The following is a 19,653-nucleotide window of genomic DNA, read 5'->3' as shown; positions in this document are numbered from 1 at the left end:
ATTATCATTATTTACCACCAATGTTAAAAGCATTCAAATTGGCCTTGACCCAGCGGGGACTAACCACCAGCTCTGGCCCTCTACTATTTCACCCATCCCTCTCCCTTTCCCATCATCCCTCCTCCTGTGACTCTCGTGTTCGGAGCACTGGATGAGACGTGACCCGGGGTCGACTATGTTCCTGTCGCTTCCAGGCACGGGCGGCCCAAACAAATTGGGGTCACTGGGATGTTGGAGTGGTGATGTGATCGCAGATGGCTGTGCGTGTAGATGACAGCGGCAGTAGTGTCTTATAACTGCGTACTTTAAGTGAGTGTAAAGGAACTGCCGGTACAGTAACAGCGCACAGTGCTTTGATGGTGCGACTCCGCCGACATGATTAGTGGATCGGACTAACCAGGTGTGGTCTGAGTTGGTAATTAACAGAAACCCCACCATCAAATTTTACCCAGAGCCCGGAAGGTAATATTGTGCAGAGGAAGCACAGAGGTCAACAAGACAATTTGGAGCTTGTGTAAATGCATTTTTAAATGCCTGCTGTCCCTTAATTACCATTTAAAGTTACCATTAGAGGTGGCTGCAAATGACCTTTTAGCCTAACATATGAAAGCAATAAAAGCAGAAATGAGGCTAATAACTAGTGTGACAGGGGATAAAACAAAATGCCAGCGCGTGATTAGTCATTTTCTGGACTCTGCACACGCTGGTTTTCTCTCGGTGACCCTCGCGACTGCACGGCTAAATCTAAATGCCACTCAAAGGGAATTCTTTAACGCTTGCAGGAGCTGGGCGTTTTCCACGAGCAAAGTCAGGTTGTATTTCCCAGTTATTTTTAAAAGCAACCTTAAAGGGTCGTTCCCATGCAAACGTGCAATCTGGGACTTAGTTTCATCATTCTGATTCTGACACTGTATTTAATTCCTGAGATTTAGAAGTGCATTGTCGATGCGTCGTATTATAAGCAGCAAAACAAAAGGCGAAAGTTGCAACACAAACCAGAATGATCCTTTAAGCCCCACAAATTCTGCTGAAATCCAGCCTATAAGCCAACGGGGTTCAGAAGAATCACGATTAAGCAAGTATATCAATGTGCACATATATCAGGCTTGTACTAATACCAGCCTAAAACATCTCATCCCATGTCAACATGCTGCATGTGTCACTTTATGTACAGGTTCATTCAAACAAAGTGGCTTTATACTTTCACTATACTCATTCTGCATCAATTACCTCTTGTTCAGCTCTGACTTCCATTCCCTTTTCTAAACCTTCCACCCCACCTTTTTAATCTTATCTGACTAGATTCTTCCCAATCCCCTTTTGTCTTTCTGGATTCTCCCCCTATTAATCTGACTGAACGTACAGTACTTCGAGGTACGTTAACACCCCTCCCTTTGTCATTTAATCGCCCCATAAACATCATCAGTTCGGTGTCTTACTATGTGCAGCTCCAGGTAATCGCCCAGTCCCTTGGCACTCTCCACCCTGACCAGAATGGCCTCCTTCAGCTGCGTGCTGAAGCCCACCGCCAGCCGGTCTGCCCGTGTGCTCGGCCGGTCATTGGGTGGCCAGGTGTATGTGATGAGGGCTCCGCCTCGCCCGAAGATGTAAGTTGTCCCAGCTGTAAAGAAAAAACACAACAAAAAAAACACAAGGTGAAACGATGAAAGACGAACGCAGAAAGAAAACCAGGGTGAAGATTTGCCTGCAAAGAAGTCTGTGAAGGTTCTCAGTCATCCAGGTCATGGTATAAGCATTTAAGAAAGGCAACTGGACTAGTAGACAAGTCCAGACAAGTCCAGTTGCCTTACTGGATAGTGCAAAGAAGTGTTAACGCTGACTTTACGGACGGAAACGTTGCCTTTTCCACCTTTGTGAGTTGTCTGTATGCATTCTCTACTGCTGGACATTCTTTTGTTGATGTGCACTTAAAATAACCTGCCTTTTTAAGCTTTATTAACTTACTTAAATTTGCCTTGACAGATATGATTTGGAAAAAAATGGGTTCACGGCAGTGGACTGGATTTTTATATGAAAGAAAGGGCTCATTCTGCTTAATAAAACACATGTGTCGTCGTCTACATCGGCATCATGTGAAGTCAGAACATGAGTGCTAGCGCTCCACTGGTGCTGGCTGTCACTCCCCTTTGTAATGGTAATTGTGCCAGGCCACTGTAGCTCCATTTGCACACAGTTGCCTGCAGTTGCGTTGCATTCAAACTGGGGCGAACTGACAAACTTTGTGCCGGCTACGCTGTCAGCATAACCAGCACCTCTCAACTTCAACAAAAGAAATTCCTCAGATCTCGCTGTCAAAGGAACTTTGCTTCAACAGTATTTTTGAGTTCTAGGTTGATAAAAAAAAAATAAAATAAAAAAAGCCTACCCGCCCCATACGCTGACGGATTCCGTGTCTGAACTGTAACGGAGGAGTTAGGACTTGGCTCGCCTCCAATAAGCCCGGTGGTAAATGAGAAATGACGGGCGTTGGCTGCGATTAGCATAGAGTAATGAAACCACGGTGAACTGCTCTCAACCCTGTGGGCTGTCGATCCTCCACGGATCATAAACACACATCCACGCAAGCGGTATGTCTTGATGCTAATGCGCGCACGTGTACGCAGATAAGACAGCCTGATTAAGACACATGTTTATGCACGCCCACCGCCTCCCCCCGACACACATTTCAACGTTTTCTTTCATTTTCTGCAATTTTGGTGATTCGGTGACACTAATATAAGGCTTCCCAGTCGAACTGAACCGAAATAATATTTGGAGAAAGCATTAAATCCGGCACGTGCTCCAGTTTTGTGTAGTTTAGCTGAGTATAGATCCGTAGGCTATATATCGAGCACGGTCATGCTAGCACACAGCACAGGAAAGCATATCCGCTTCCGTCTGCACGAACACAAAATGCACATCTTTGTGTGTTTTTTTTCACGCCCCACAAATCTCTCTCTAGGTGCGCTCGGGTCAGAGACGATGGAAAGCAGAGGCTGGGATGGCTGCGGGGGCAACAAGCCATCAAACAACAACCACTTCAACAGGCCGCGCACGCTCTTAGTCATACGCGAGGCTAAGAGAGCTAGCCGATAACGAATGGAGACACGAGCTCGCACAAACGCATACACGCCCTCAGTCAGCTACCTGACACTTTCATTATCTAACAATCCGCTAGCCATTTGAAATCGCCCGACACACACACACGCAGCTCTCCTCCCATCCCCTGGCCTCCTCTCTCGCTCTTTCTGCCTCCCACCACCCCTCGCTTCCTCCCTCCTTCCTCTCCTCTCCTCCTTCCCTCCCGGCGGAGCTAAGCCCTCTGCTCAGCTCTTGTTGTTTTCTCGAGGCTGTATTATTTTAGCGCTGACTAATTATCGCAGCATGGCAAGGAGGGCTATAAAGAGGTTGTGTGCCGGAGGAGGAAGGGAAGGAAAAAAAAAAAAAGAGAGAGGATGAAGAAAGGCAACAGGGTATGGAGGCAGGGGAAAGTGTGAACTGTGGATGGCGGAGGGAAGAAGTTATTTTTTTTTCCTTTCCTGTGTTTATTAACAGTGCAGCACAGGAGCTTCGCAGAAACTGGGCAAGGAAAAAACTCGGCAGGAAGGGGAGGAAAGATTTCTAAAATGGCCGACCGACTGAGAGGGAGGAGGGGGGGAGCCGTGCTGTAATGAATGAGAGTGAAGTCATGTGGGAGAAAAGGAGAAAATGGTCAATGAAGTCGGTGCTTATCAACACGCTCGGAATGTGGGAGAATTTTCTAGGGCATTTCAAAGGCAGGGACAGTTTAAGAAACGACTCTATCAGGCTGCACCGTGGTAAGCGTAGGATTCAGTATCTCAAAGTCAGGATATATCTGCAACTACTGCAGTCATTTTGGCCATTCTTGTTTATTAATTTGACTCCTTCTCAACTTCAATAATGCAGCAGTCAAATCCTGGAGTACCCAGCTTTTAAATACTTAGAGGGAAGACTATTTATTCTGTATTATAAATTAACAATATGTCAAATGTAACTCTCACGAGTACTATAAAATCCCTATCTACCCCTTGCTACTTGTTGGCGTGTAATTCAATGATGTGAAACAGTCATTGACAAACAGCTGTTTACTTGCTAGACAACATAAGAATAATAGACAAGTCTGATTGCTTCTGTTTTTGTTGTATTGACATCGTTTTGAGATTTAATTTGACTGTGGTTGGGCCACGAGTTGAAGATCGAGCATCGAAAAATTGGCAGGGACTCCAGTCTGAGACACAACATATCCAAACGAGGGGGGAAATAATTACAAACGGGTAACAAAGCTGACTTTTTGTATATGACACCCATTTCACACGTCCCATAGTAGACTCTGTTAATGCCCCTACATTACCGATTAGTAGTAACTACTTAGCCCTGAAGCCAAGCCAAACTTCCCCCAACCATAAAATTTCACCCTGTTTTCACCCTTTTGGGAACTGATTATGCCTGGCCAATAAAACTGTGTAGTTGGACCATATGTGGTGATAGACGGTGGTGAAGCAGCATGTATGACTACATGTCATCTGAGCGCTGTGGAGTTGAATTTGTTAACACCAAAGTGGCTCTGATTAGATTTAGGACTATCCAATTGCATGTGGAGGTATTTTTTTTATCTGTATTGGTTGAATCACGCCCCACACTGACATCCAAATGGCAACCTAGGTACTACAGAACGCAATTTCAATTTCAAATTCAACACCCAAGGCTTAAGAAAATATCTCATTCCTAATGGGAACTTAGGGTGTACCACGAATTAGACATGCAGCACGTATCATCGCTGCATATCTTATGTGTGTTCTCGCAAGTGAACTAATTCTCATCAATTAACACCCCTCTCATGCATGGCATCCACCATATGCTTTGCCTTCCCCAGCGAGTTGCATCCACGCCCGACGCACACGTCACACTTGTCACTTTTTACTTTGTCTTTATCGTCAGCACATTCACATTACTGGCATGGAAGTCCCAAACTGAGGCACCGATGTGTCACGGTTCCCGGAAAAAACAACATAAAAACAAACTAATAATAACTTCTACACTGCAATTATACTCAGAAATACTTTCTGCTTCCCTCTACATCCATCCAATGAGCTGGTGTTGACTTTGCCTGCTTTGATCTGTCTGGCTGATAGTGGCCACCTGCCGCTTTGTGCACTTGTATACGTGCGCGCACATGTTTGTGTGTACATTGACTCCTCTCCCCCTCTAAATGAGGAGACAAAGGAGGTGCAGAGTCTCTAATGAGTAGTCTGACAGGGCGCATCCATGTGTCACTGTTTCTTCCAGCAAACACCTGCTGCTCTGGTTGAGGTAAAATCCATTGAATGCTGCAGTGCAACACACACCAACGGCGGGAAGAAATGGAGCGAAGAGGAGAGAGAAAAGGTGTTTATCAAATCCAATAAGAAGGGTCTGGAGGGCATTCTTCCCTGGTTATCTTCAAAACAACGATCTGAAAATCAGGGGGCATATAGCTACTGTATATACTTCGAGGCGCTCGGTTTGCAGAAGATCTCTGAACACACCCAAAAAAGGAAGTCAAAAGAGTCACTGCTTGCTACGTATCTATCAAATGACCAACAGGAGATTCTGAGATTTCTGTCTGAAATAACATGAAAAGAAACACTAATATGGACCTTTAACTAGTCTCTTTAATCTTAGTGTGCTCAACACTTGACTATAATGCCACTAAGCACACATATTCTATAATAGATTTTAGTTAAAACTGAGGCATATGGCTCAGATTCTGTCAGGCAAGTCACCATGTGGTGCAAAGTTGACACAGAATCATATGGATAGGCTCAAAATGACCAGGTAGAAAATGTCAACAACACTGTGACTGCTGCTATCCCTAACTCATTTGTGATGAACTAAAAGAAGAAATCTTAATTTCTTATCCTTGCCTAAATTTTCTTACAGGTTAGACAATAGAAAACACCCTGACAACAAAGATATCATGCACACAGCTAAACTCATTCAAGGCCGCTAAGCACATATTTTCTATAATAGATTTTAGTTAAAATTAAGACACACAGCGTTCAGATTCTGTTAGACAAGTCACCGTGTGGTGCAAAGTGAAATTTTTGGTTTAGCTGTGTGTTTTTCTCTGTTGGATGAGGCTAGCTGGTTAGCGCTAGCCTTGTCTTCCATGTTGTCCAGCCTCACTTTTTGAATAAAAATACTCATAGAGAATTGTTTATTCTTTAAAGCAAGTTTAAAGCATGGTCTTTTGGAGACATTATAATATGTTTTCTTTATGGTCACACGGGTATTTGGATGCCATTAGCAAATGCCGTGTTTTGCTGTAAGGTATTGGACTTGCAGGCCCTTGAATAAAATGTGTACATAATCCTAAAGAGCAAATATTTGCCTTCACAGAAAACTAGGAGTTAAAGTAAATTAGTGCTGCTCTGGGAGTTGTCAGCACACAAAACGCTAGCTGAGTATGGATTCCTCTGACCTTCAGTCCACCATGTCAAGCAATCAGCCTGCCCACTTTCACTAGAGTAACAGTAATGATGGAAATGCCCTGTTGCATGTGTTTCATCTCCTCTACGCAGATGTTCAAAAAGAGAGGCTAAATATTTATTACTTTCGTCCAATTAGCTCTGGCCCCATCGATCCGACCAATCAATTCTACCTGCTGCTCCAGAGGTGGGGAGACTGCAAACAGATGAATCAAGTCATCGTGGGATGCCCCTTGATTATTACTGCCATTCATGCAGGCAGACTAGTAATTTGGTTTGAAGAAGAGCGGACAAAAAAAAAAAATAAAATACAATTTTCCTTTGTCCACGGATCCGGTGGAGAAATAATCAGAAATACTCATGAATCAAAACGATAATAAAAAACCTATTGATTTTGATTTTTACACCCCTCCCTCTCTTTCCTCACTCTTCTTCTCGACACTAGGGCAAGAAAAGACTGTTTTCAGGATTGAGTCTATCATCCGGGATGCTTTCTCGGCGAGAGGCCATTGATTTGGGATAGTGGATTCTAGGCCACTACCATCCACCGTGGGGATAAACAGGTCATATTGGAGAAAGCAGACACCGCAATTTTTCATTAAGGCCCGCGGTCAATGTTGCAGCGTCCAACGCCTGTCGCAAAGCCACATGGGAGCTGACAGTGTAAAAATTGCAATTTTTCTTGCGATAAAATGAAACCTCCGCAAAGAAAAGAAAAGAAAAGGACTGATAGTGGTGGAGTCAGTTTTTTCAGAAGCAATAAGCCCCAAGGCATGCACTGTATGCTCATGTAAATTTATACACACTTCTTATTTTAACCTCTCAGACAGGCTCTCAAACAATAACCTAATAACACAGAGTTGGTTCCTCCAACCTTCATACATTATTGCATCAGGGCATGCTGATTCTTTGAAGCAGTTAAGGAGAGAGACGGAGCTATTGATTCCTTTTAAACGAGGAGTCTGAAGCCTTTTTTCTGCTATTTTTTTGACACAACATACATTTCTGAGACACTTACAAAGGGAAGCGTAGACAGGGATGGAGAAAGGGGCTGAGATGAGACACTTGCCAAAAGTTTTCAGACTGCTGTTGATCTTTGAAGTCGCGGAGTTGCATGCACACATACTCCGACGGGAACTTGGCAAAGAGGCACACACTTTAGCTGACACATTTTAGCGCCTTTCCATGGCTTCCCCTTACTTGTGCGGGCATGCACATCAAAGGCCATTGGATGCAAACACTACTTTCTTTGTAGTCCAACAACCATGTCAACATTGCCACCCTTTGTCTGGTGCTTTTCACTTTGGCTGTATATAAGAAAATTCAGAAAGACATTGCAAAGGCTGGGTTCAAATCCATCATGGCTGACTGGGCCTTTCTGTGTGGAGTCTCCATGTTCTTCCTGTGTTTGCGTGGGTTCTCTGGGTATATGGCTTCCTTTCACTGTCCAAAGACATGCCGGTTAGGTTAATTGGTGATTCTAAATTGGCTGTAGGTGTGAATGGTCTGTGGTTTTACAAATTTTGAACCTTGAACTACAGTTGCACCTCAACCGACAATGCCACCAAGTAAAGCATGTGAGAAGATATGGTTTTGGTTGCTGGTTGCTGGTTAAGAACCCTGTGGAAACTGGACAAATAATCTAGGATCTGAATCAACAGGAAGCTTACAGCAATCCACATTGACAAGCAGAAGTCAGCTACTTGGACATGATCCCGCACTGTCTTTACACCTAAAATATAATAGCCAGTTGTATTTGTAGCAATCCACAATGAGTAACGTCTAACCTTGTGCCACCAATATATGCAATGGTGTATATCAGTGTACTTTATTTGCCCTTCATCCAAATTTATGTTCAAAAACGACAGGTTACAACAGGAGAATAACAGCGCAGCCTTGAGGTTCTGAAGAAAATTGAAATCACATAACTACAAATAACGTGGACAACGCTGGAGTGTTTGACGTCAGATGTGAGATACACTATATTACCAAAAGTATTCGCTCACCTGCCTTTACTCATTCTATGAACTGAAGTGCCATCCCATTCCTAACTCATAGAATTCAATATGATGTCGGTCCACCTTTTGCAGCTATTACAGCTTCAACTCTTCTGGGAAGACTGTCCACAAGGTTGAGGAGAGTGTTTATAGGAATTTTTGACCATTCTTCCAAAAGCGCATTGGTGAGGTCACACACTGATGTTGGTCGAGAAGGCCTGGCTCTCAGTCTCCGCTCTAATTCATCCCAAAGGTGTTCTATCGGGTTCAGGTCAGGACTCTGTGCAGGCCAGTCAAGTTCATCCACACCAGACTCTGTCATCCACGTCTTTATGGACCTTGCTTTGTGCACTGGTGCACAGTCATGTTGGAAGAGGAAGGGGCCCGCTCCAAACTGTTCCCACAAGGTTGGGAGCATGGAATTGTCCAAAATGTTTTGGTATCCTGAAGCATTCAATGTTCCTTTCACTGGAACTAAGGGGCCAAGCCCAGCTCCTGAAAAACAACCCCATACCATAATTCCTCCTCCACCAAATTTCACAGTTGGCACAATGCAATCTGAAATGTACCGTTCTCCTGGCAACCTCCAAACCCAGACTCGTCCATCAGATTGCCAGATGGTAAAGCGTGATTCATCACTCCAGAGAACGCGTCTCCACTGCTCTAGAGGCCAGTGGCGGCGTGCTTTACACCATTGCATCCGACGCCTTGCATTGCACTTGGTGATGTGTGGCTTGGCTGCAGCTGCTCGGCCATGGAAACCCATTCCATGAAGCTCTCTGCGTACTGTACTTGGGCTAATCTGAAGGTCACATGAAGTTTGTAGCTCTGTAGCAATTGACTGTGCAGAAAGTCGGCGACCTCTTTGCACTATGCGCTTCAGCATCCGCTGACCCCTCTCCGTCACTTTACGTGGCCTACCACTTCGTGGCTGAGTTGCTGTTTTTCCCAAACGCTTCCATTTTGTTATAATAGAGCTGACAGTTGACTGTGGAATATTTAGGAGCGAGGAAATTTCACGACTGGATTTGTTGCACAAGTGGCATCCTATGACAGTTCCACGCTGGAATTCACTGAGCTCCTGAGAGCGGCCCATTCTTTCACAAATGTCTTGTTTCACAGTCTGCATGCCTGAGTGCTTGAATTTATACACCTGGGGCCAGGCCAAGTGATTAGAACACCTGATTCTGATCATTTGAATGGGTGAGCGAATACTTTTGGTAATATAGTGTACGTCAGTAGCACGCACTTCTGTGAGTCATCCCCCAAACTGTCGGTTGATGATGATTGTTCTGCTCCCTAATTCCGTCAGCGGAGACTTGATAGACAACTGTATCTTGAACAATGTGAGGATTCAAATGTTGTTTTTGATGCCAGTGATGCGCTCGCAATGCTTGTTCGAAACATTTCAAAATTGTTGTTATGTCCCTGGAGAGGATGATACTATCAGAGGGTGATTTTTGTACAAAATACCGTTCCACAGTGAGACGCTACCCTTTTCTTTTTCTTTTTTTCCCAAATATCTTTAAACGAAGGGCTACGGCGGGAGTACTAAAAGAAAAGCAGTGGGGGGGTTTGGTATTAGAACATGGAAAGGGACCTTTGGAGGTCGTGTATTTATGCTGTTTTACACTCTGATAAGGAGAGCGTATCTGGTGAGAAGGACGGCACATCTACCCTGCGTATACATCATCTGGAAAGCTTATTGATCATCCAAAAATACCCTCCTCTGTCTGATAGCCTGCTCGATAGTCTGACGAGGTCCAGACAGTGATGCCCAGCAGAGCTGCTCGGACGAGAAAGCAGCAATTTATACATTTGTCAAAAGGTCCACATGCGCACACTAACTTACTGAGGTTTTCAGATTACACAGTGTGTAAAGCATTGTCACAGGGCTATGGAAAGACTAGTAATTTATTCCAATGAACATTTGCATAATACCCAAGACCTAAATGTAAGGACTAAATTTACTTGTGGACTCAAAGGCCTTGATAGACCAAGCCGACAGTCAGCTGTTGGTCAATGTAGGGCTGTCAATGATTGTCTAAGGTCCTAGGTTATGAAGAGTTCACACAGCACTGACACTAATCGGACCCCTGAGGCTGGTTTAAGACCAGATGAGGATGTTGAACCTGTGAGAGACTGAAGTTAAGCTTTGCAAATTTATGCACGAGAATAGAAACGAAGTGATGACGGCAACCAAATGTTGGGTAGCAATCGGCCCGATTCAGAAGAAGCCAACCCTGAGGAACAGTTTGTATATCCACAGCCCTAGCTCTTTCGGATTCCGGAATGTTGTTGCCTATTTGCCTGTTGGTCGTAGTCAAGCACAATTCTTTTGCCCAGAAACACGCCACGTGAGGTGACGTCACAGTCCGCCCTTCACTTGCGCTAGTTCGTTTGCCGTGTCCGGGGCCAACAAAAGAAACAACAGCAGCAGCATCGGTGGTAATAATGACTTTGCTATTGTGTATCTGTGATATTTGAATCAATGCTGCAGGGGAGGAATGCAAAACTATCAAAACGGCTCGAGGTGCTTCTTTCATGTTTGTTTTGCTGCGATTCACAGCAATTACGAAACTTTTGATAAAAGTTTAAATGAATGTCATTGTCTGCTTCACTTCTGTCGCCCTATTTAAACTACAACCCGGAAAAAACATTGCAGTTGAAAAGTCCCAGCGTGCCTCTGGAAAAGTTTTTCACCCAAATTCTAAACGTGCAGGATCGATTTTGAGGCTCGTGGGGCGGTAATATTATCGCCTTGCATCTCCGCAAAAAAACAAACTAAAGCCAAACAAGACTTGAGTGAGTTGCCTCATTTGGAAGTAGAACTAGCAAATTTGAAGGGCAATTTCTCTGTTTATCATAAACAGACTTCGCGCACGCAAAACCGACCCGATAGCACGACACATTAGTGTGCCATTTATTCGGCGGAGTGTTTTGCAGTAACTCTATTTACCGCGCTTTGTTTGCGTATGTCGTTCACGCGTGCAGAACATTTTTTATTTTTTTTGTTCTCCAGCTCTCTTTGTGCAAGGCGAGCTCTGAAACCTTTGTGCCGCTTACTCGCAATCAAACCAAGCCCCGGCTCAGAAACACATGCCGGAGCGCGCAAACCAACATCCAGTGCTGCAACAACGGCGGCATCTTTCCACATTAGCTGCTCTAATAACATGCCAATCAAACAGCACCAGCAGACAGAAACGTGTGAATATTTCAGCTGCTTGTTTTGCCCTGGGACTCCGCTGTTGTTTAATTATTCACCGTGTTTGCGGGCCGTGCGTCGACAGGCTGACCCCACCCTTCCCGACGTACCACCCCCTCGAATGCTCAGCCTGCAAAAATGTGATGAAAACAAATAATAAAACTGCAAGACTGAGACATAGCGGCGAACAGAAGCTGCAGCTGATAAATAAAAGGGGGGGCAGTCTTTGGAGAGCGAGAAAGAGGAAGGAAGTCATACCTTGCACATAAGGCACGGCTGAATGAAGAAATAATAGCGGACCTGCACGGCACAACATTATTTCCCACACAGAGTCATTAAGCTGTGATGCTCTGAAAAGGTCAGGCTGTTTTGTTGCTGCCGGGCTTGTGGGGATACAGGTGTGCGCTCTCGCGTGTGCGAGGCGAGCGGCGGGCGGGGGGGGCGGTTGGGGCGAATGTGCAAGCAAGTGTGTGCACTTCTTGATAATGTTTAATAGCCACGGGCCCAATTAGTGTTAACATCATCCTAATTACACCGGAGTGGCCTTCACAGTGCATAAACAAACACAGGCTGAAGCGGGTGTTAGCCGCCGCGTCCCCGAAAGCGGTGACCTTAGGAAGCGGTGGCTCGAACGGCAAGGAAACACAACGGGCGGAAAACTTTTTGTTTTTGCACGAGCGCGCGCGGGGGGGAAACGGTTTAAACGGATACAAAAGGGGCTTTGAGACGTTTTAAAAGCCAGAAACACAAAGATTGCAAATTAGTTTTCTTTTTTCTGAAGCTGTCAGAATAAGACATTAAGCACAAAGGCTAATGACTCTTTTTGTCGGCTACGAAACAGGAGATGATAATAATATCAAGGATGCAATTTGCAAAAGATGCAAAGTGACAACTTAAACAACAAACAAATTAAAAAATCATCTTGTTTATTTAACATGAAGCACTTGTGTTCCACCGGGCAAATCCCGACGAAACTACTTCTAAACTACCAGAACCTCCACACCGTGCCGGCGCTGCACACCGGGGGAGAAAAAAAAATGAAGTCTTCACCGACATAATGGCCTCTCAGAGAAACCACTTGTCAGAAATAGAGCGAGGGAGTCAACACCTCGCACAGCCGCTTCGTCCGAGCAGGCATCATCCTCCACTTTGGCAGCTTGCAGGCGAACATGAAATGGACCCCCATGCAGAACACTTGACCGGGGGTTGGAGAAACAGTCTAAATGGCTCTTTAATGAAATGAGCCGAGCGCCCTGCAGGGCATCAGTAACATGTTATCAGCGGCGCTAGGAGTGCGGGAAAGTGGACCGGGAGAACAAAAGGAGCGCGCGCGCGTGCAGCTAATGGAATAATTACCTTAATCTGGGACGGGTAGATGTTGAGGAGTGGTGGAGATGATGTAGGGAGTGATTGAAAGCAACAGAAAGAGGCTGAGAAAGAGAGAGGGAAAGGAGGGGGGGGATCAATGGGAAGCCTCTTCCAAGGAGCAAGAGCACAGATCCACTCTGTTTCATTCCCCAGGACTGTATTCCTCAGACTCTAGGGTATCCCACATCAAAGGCGGAAGGCGGATGAAGCGAGGAGATGAAAGAACGACATAGTCTGTAGTCGAGGTGTGAGGCGCATGCATTAAATGCGGCGTGCGTGCGCGCCAGAAGACACTCGGTTGAGCCGGCGCAGGTCAGTCCGCGCAGGATTTTTTGGGGGGTTTCTTGTGAAGCTTTGAGTGTTGTTGACACATGAAAGCCGCTGGGTGGAATTCAATATTGCACGGCCGCACAAACATTTTTTTTTTTTGCCCGCATAGAGGGCTCCATTATCTATTCACTCAGCTGTAAATATAAAGAGCTTGCACCCGTGAAGATTAAACCCTCGGAAGAAAAAGGGAACAAATACGAGCGAGGGTCTTTGAAGGCTGAAGGTGGTCCGGCTAACCCTCTGATCTCGTGAGACTTAAAATGTGCCACACACTGCTCTGGTGGTTATTGAACTGAACGGGCCAAAAGCTAAATGCTAAAAAAAAAAAGTAATAATAAAAAAAAATAAATAAGGGGGTTAGACCCCGCAGATGCAGCAAAGAGGCCACCGCACAAAATATCCACAAGCCAGCTCTCTGAGGACCCGGAGCAGTCGTCTGAAATGTCATTGGCGCCTCTGCTCTCTGATGTCGAGTCAGTGTTGAAGTGGCCGAATAAAGCCGAGGCGGTTGATTGTATTCTTTTCGTCTGTCTTCCCTCGTCTCGCGGGGCTCCTGAACGGGGACGGCTGTCACAGAGACGATATTCCACGTGTGTGTGTGTGTGTATAGAGGTGGGGTAGGGCGGAGGGGGGGCTGGCAAGATGGATGAGCGAGGCGAGGGAACAGGGAGATACCGAATAAATGACTGTCTGTACTTTTGCCGAGAACCCTTCCAACGGAAATAAAATCAAGCCGGACCGATAATGCGCCCAGAATGAAAAAGCGAACACGGGCAAAAAGTCGAGCAGATTTGCCGCGCCGTGTCTGGAACCGCGACATTTAGCCGAGGGCCCGTCGCTTACTCTCGCTCTCCTTCTCCAAACCGCCCGCCCTCTCCGTTCCCTCGTTCCCTTTCTTCATCCTCAACCCTCCCCTTTTGTTCCCCCATCCCTTCTCTTCCTCGGCAGGTTGGCGAGCCAGACATGCGGCTACGTAATAATCCGTTTGTTGGTTTGCGGCGAGAGGCTGCTTGGGCAGAAAATAAGGCCCCTTAACGGGGGAAAATGAGAATTCACAGACGCAAACAAACAAACACAGACGGAAAACAAACTGGGGTTACCAGCGGAGGGCTTACGCTTCTTCTTCTTCTTCGCTGGTGCGTCATCTAAGCCGAGGAGCCAACTGGACTCTCAGGCAATCTGTTGGACTTAATTATGTTCTGCCACGGCCACTGACATTTATCCTACTACAGTTTAATCACTGTTGCATATAAATACATATATGTATATAAAAAAAAAAGGCTGCTACAAACAGGAGCTGTGTATACACCGATCAGGCATAACATTACGACCACCTTCCTAATATTGTGTAGGTCTCCCTTGTGCCTCCAAAACAGTTGGGACTCATCAGAGAATGGACATGGGCCTTCTGAGGGTGTCCTGTGGTGTCTGGGAACAAGATGTTGTTAGTGGGGGCCTTTGAGGGGAGGGGCCTCTGTGGATCATCCCACAGATACTTGATCAGTTTGGGATCTAGTGAATTTGGAGGCCAGGTCAACACCTTGTGCTGTTCTTCATGTTTTTCTGATTTGTTCCTAAAGCGTTTTGCGTGGCTGCTGTCATCAAGGAGTGTCATTGCTATGGGGTGGGGGTGCCTGGTCTGGTCTAGGTGGGTGCTACATGTCTAAGTCCACACGAATGAATGCCAGGTCCAAAAGCTTCAAAGCAGGACATTGGATTGTCACAAAATGGTCAATGTCTTTCCAGTTCTCCTGTCGGTGGTTTTAATGCTGTGGGTGATCGGTGTATAAGTAGTTGTGGAAGGCGCAGACAACCACTATTGGAGAAAAGGGGGAAACAGTGTGACATAAAGGGAGTCCAGGTGCTCAACAAAAGTTCGATTCTTCCGATTCAGGCAGCTGAGATATTTTGGTTAGGTTACGAAAAAGATCACGGTTCGGGTCAAAACAGGACTTTTTGCTAACAGAAAAAACAAAAAACAACGCAAACTTCTCCCATTTAAGAGACGTTTATTAGCCTCTATTGCCCTGGCTACCAGTCTAATGAGTCCGACTTCGTCCAGGAGATTTTACGCTCAAGAATCGGTCACACATGTAAACATTTATGGTTTTAATCCTCCTTCCACAGTTGTGCGGGTGAAGTCAGGCTGCTGCTGTTTGTGTTTGGCTACTCTTTGTGGTTTCTGTTAACAATGACCATGACCGTACTGTTAACAACCCCATAAGTTTACGTACCTAAACCCAACAATATTGTTCCACTTGTTTCTTGAACCAAAAAGAAGAAACTGAATAAATTAAAAAACAAAATGGCCGCAATGTCGCCTTACAGAAGGCGTCAGAAAGTTTTTAAAGTCCTTGCTCATTAATCAAACGCACCTAAATTTGTTCAGCTACATGCATCTACACGCTTCTTCACCAAACACGCTCGGGGCGGTCTAACCTTCTGACCGTTCACATGTAATTCCTTCTGCTCGCAGCCCGGAGCGCTGCTTAAACCCAAAATAGCGCCTTTCGAATACAAAGACACTGGATTTTCATGAGGAGGGGAAAAAAAATAAAATAAAACACAGGCTAGTGTTTAGCTCCGGGCTATGTCCAAGCCTGTTGAGGGTGTTTGGACGATGCTTGGCAGCGCTGGTGAGATGGGCCGCGGCTCTCGCGAAGCCATTTACAATTCCTAAATGTCACGACGGTGCAATTCCGTATTAAAAGGAAGAATTATTCCAGCGCTGGAAACGACCAAACTGTGCCTCTCCCGTGCCAAGACATTTGTTCTCCTTGGGTGTCCGTTAAAGAGCCTTTAAGTAACAAAGGTCTGCTGACTCTCTCTCTCTCTCTCGCTCTCTCTCTCTCTAAGTGAAAGCAGACAGGTTATAGGAATGAATGGGAGCCAAGATGGCTGAAAGAAATGCTCGGAGGCAAATAAAGCCGCAAATCTTATTTCATCTCTTCTTATTAGTAACAGCAAGCAGATAACAGCGCGGTTGCCCCCAAAACACAAACAGAAATGTGATTTGATGCAACCGGGCAGCCATTCCGGCGTCCGCACACTCCAATGGCATCTCCGCCACTACTCCGGTACCCACGGACGACCCCGAACTCGTCGCTTTCCCGAGCTCATGCTTAAACCGCGTGCGCCGTGGGTAATGAGGGAAATTAGACAAATAACGAATACAGTTCACCCTGGATTTGAGTCAACACATCGCAGACAACAGCCAGTCTGGGAGCCCCTCGCGGTGGCAGGGAAATAGATTGTTTCAGCCAGTTCTCGCTGGTAAACAAACAGCAAACATTTTCTCTGTAATTAGCCGAGCCTCCCTGCCAAAGCGCGGACAGGAAGTGGTGATTACAGTGATCACAGCAATGCTCCCGAGCCTTCGAGACGGAAGGCGCGCGAGGTTTTCGTGGCTTATTTCTTAAATCATGCAGGGGAGGGTTGTATAACCGTCTCCCTGCTTCTTTTTCGGCGCGGCGATGCAGAAAGTTTGTCTGAGCACAGCTGCCAGCACCGAAAGTACAAGACCTCCTCTCGTCTGTCTAAAGAAGATGCACGGAAACCGAATGTAAAAAAAGCGAGTTAACACTAAATTAGCGACACATGTCTTCAGGCTCATCAAAGTAACACATCCCTTGCACAGTGCATTGACTCCTGCAAGGATTAGGATATCCAACCTTGCAATAAATGATGTCTGCTTTAAAAAAAATAAAAAATAAATTGCACAGGCATGATGGCTGAATGCCCATCTAGGCACGACCAAAAGAGGTGCCAGCAACACTCGCCTAAGCGGATCATTTTCAAACCGGAGCCGATTTTGTGCACGGAAGATTCAGGCAGCTCCTCCTCTTCCTGCTTCCTTCCCTTCTACGTTTCCTTCTCCTTCCCCGTCACTTTCAGTCGGCAGATTAAAACGGGGTTTCACGGATGTCAGGAAGTATTAGCTGTGAGGAAAATAGGGAGGGACCTCATCAGCTTGTACTCTTCTCTCTCTATTCCCTACATCACTCCAAAATGTTCAGTGCATGTACGTAGCTAAGTGGCGGCCCTCTAGCTTCCACATTGTAAAAGTGCACAACTATTCGTTTAAAGGTTTCCTAAGGGACAAAATAATCTTAACCCTTCATAACATACGCACTATATTCTGCTGTCATTGAGCTCTGACAGATTATTTACAGTTTGAGCACACAACTAAACTGAGCGCACCCTTTGACAATGTTGTCGCAATGATCACAAAGTGTTTTTAGCTAAAGACCAGGAGGAGTGAGGCCAAGCGGTGAAAATGAGAGGACGTGCTGATGTTTTTAAGGGACAGACTGAATCTTCCTTGATGTGGATGACATTAAAACGCACCAAAGTTTCCAAAGTTGTTCAAATGAGTCCAGGCTAGGCCACTACTAAAAAGCAAGAAAGGAAATTATGGAAAATATTTGTGCAATCAATTTTTAATCATTTATCATTTAAGCCAGGGGTGTCAAACGTATGGCCCGGGGGCCAAAACCGGGGTGCCTGAGGGTTCAGTTTGGCCGGCGGGATGAATTTGCAAAGTGTGAAATTTTTACATTTAAAACATTAACTACAAGTTTTTCAATAAAACTAACTGCTATTCCTGAATTGTCTACTAGTTTTAGTAAGAGTTGCAGACATGACACATCACAGAGACCCGGAACTAAACCGCAGATGGCAGCAGATGTGCTGAAATTGTGCTTATATATCTTAAGAAAGTTTCAGTCATTCATAAAATATTTTGTAAAAGAAGAGTTCATTAAATGTAAACATTACATTTTCATAGTGTACTTGTACTTCTATGCACCAGAACAAAGGGAACGTGTCCGGCCCATAGACCGTATAAAGATGGAAGGCGGAACAGCTCATCAAAAGTGAAGTCAAAGCAAGTAGAGCTCCCCCTGGTGGCTGGCTGCAGTATAAGTCATAAGCTCCGCCCCCTCCATGTTAGTGGATGGGACTTGGGCCAAACTAAAACACTAGAATACACGTAAAATTATTTTTTTTCAAGTCGTTAATATCATCAATGAGGCATGTTCAAGTGTCAATTTTTTGGATAAGTTTCATTTTAGTTAGTTACAGAAACAGGATGAGATATGGTGACCACCAGTTGCCATGCCAACTGCTCCGTAAAGCGGTCCAGTGGGACCGTGAGAGTTAAAAAAAAAATAGTTAAAAAATTTAATAAAAAAATAAGTACAGTGTATAATCCAGCATTTCCTTGTAACTTGTGAAGGTAGAGTAGAGCAGTGGTTTTCAAAGTGGGGGCCATGGCCCCCTGGGGGCCGCCAGGGGGCGCTAGGGGGGCCTCAGACAATTGGATGGAAGATAAGAAAAAAAAATTGCAAAAATAAAAAAATATAATCTAATTATTTTTAATCATTATATTATTATATAGTGAATAAAAGTAAGAAAAAAAGATTCTAAAAGTTGATGTTTCTTTACATATTTTGTAGCATTGTCTGTGGGTTTGCCAAGGGGGTCCTTCGGCCAGAAGCTAATGCTGTTTGGGGGGCCTTGGCATGGAAAAGTTTGGGAACCCCTGGAGTAGAGCGTAGTATTAATTAAAAGAAAATGCAAGTGGGTCTGAAAGAAGCACAGTCGGTTCGTCGATACTGTGGCCTCCACTTTCGAACTGCACTGACTCTGGCTCCAAAGCTCTAAAAAAGATGGCGCCGCCTGTATCCCCGGGAAAATAGCGTCAGTTTGTCCAGCGCAAGGAAGTGGGGATGCATCGTCCATATTTATATACAGTCTATGGACTCGGCCACTTGGGATCAAATTAGGCCCCTGAACTAAAATGACACCCCGATTTAAGTGATATTGCTCAGTTACTGTATATTACATACATACATATATATATATATTAATCAGGAGTCTGTCTTTCAGTACTACAGGCTCCATAAAATCAACGTCTTGTCTTGACCTCCGTTGCAGCTACAAAACCTGGGCTAATAAACGCACCGCATGCATCACACAAAATGTGATTTTTGTCATTCGGGGGAGGTCGTTAAGAATACATTTACAGTGACAACATGGAATGAATAGTTGGCACTAAATTTCATCTGTTTCGGTTACAAAAAACAAAACAAAAAAAAACAAAAAAAAACGTCATTAGCTTGTCACAGTGCTGGCTTCAGGTGATTGTGAGAATATGAAGGAAGAAGAAAAACGGAAGAAGATGGCAAACAGAGTTTATCTCTTGCATTTCAATGAGGGACCCAGGTGAATAATTTAGGCTGTTTATAAAACATTATCAGGTGGA

At 45.0% G+C, this 19,653-nt stretch overlaps 1 protein-coding gene across 3 annotated transcripts in view; it reads right to left on the bottom strand.

Annotated features, from left to right (window-relative positions):
- Positions 1 to 19,653, bottom strand: part of nrxn2b (neurexin 2b) — a gene marked incomplete at its 3' end in the record, with an annotated part of 633,819 nt that overhangs the window by 110,362 nt on the left and 503,804 nt on the right. For all 3 annotated transcript variants that reach the window (XM_084551818.1, XM_084551817.1, XM_084551819.1), the window contains one exon: positions 1,440 to 1,621. In XM_084551818.1, the coding sequence (XP_084407944.1) occupies positions 1,440 to 1,621 (182 nt within the window). The remainder of the gene's footprint in view (positions 1 to 1,439; positions 1,622 to 19,653) is intronic.

This window comes from Chelon labrosus (assembly GCF_963514085.1).
Source record: "Chelon labrosus genome assembly, chromosome: 1".
NCBI classification, from domain to species: domain Eukaryota; kingdom Metazoa; phylum Chordata; class Actinopteri; order Mugiliformes; family Mugilidae; genus Chelon; species Chelon labrosus.
Note: the sequence above shows the minus strand (reverse complement) of the source record. Positions and strands in the feature narration are given on the sequence as shown.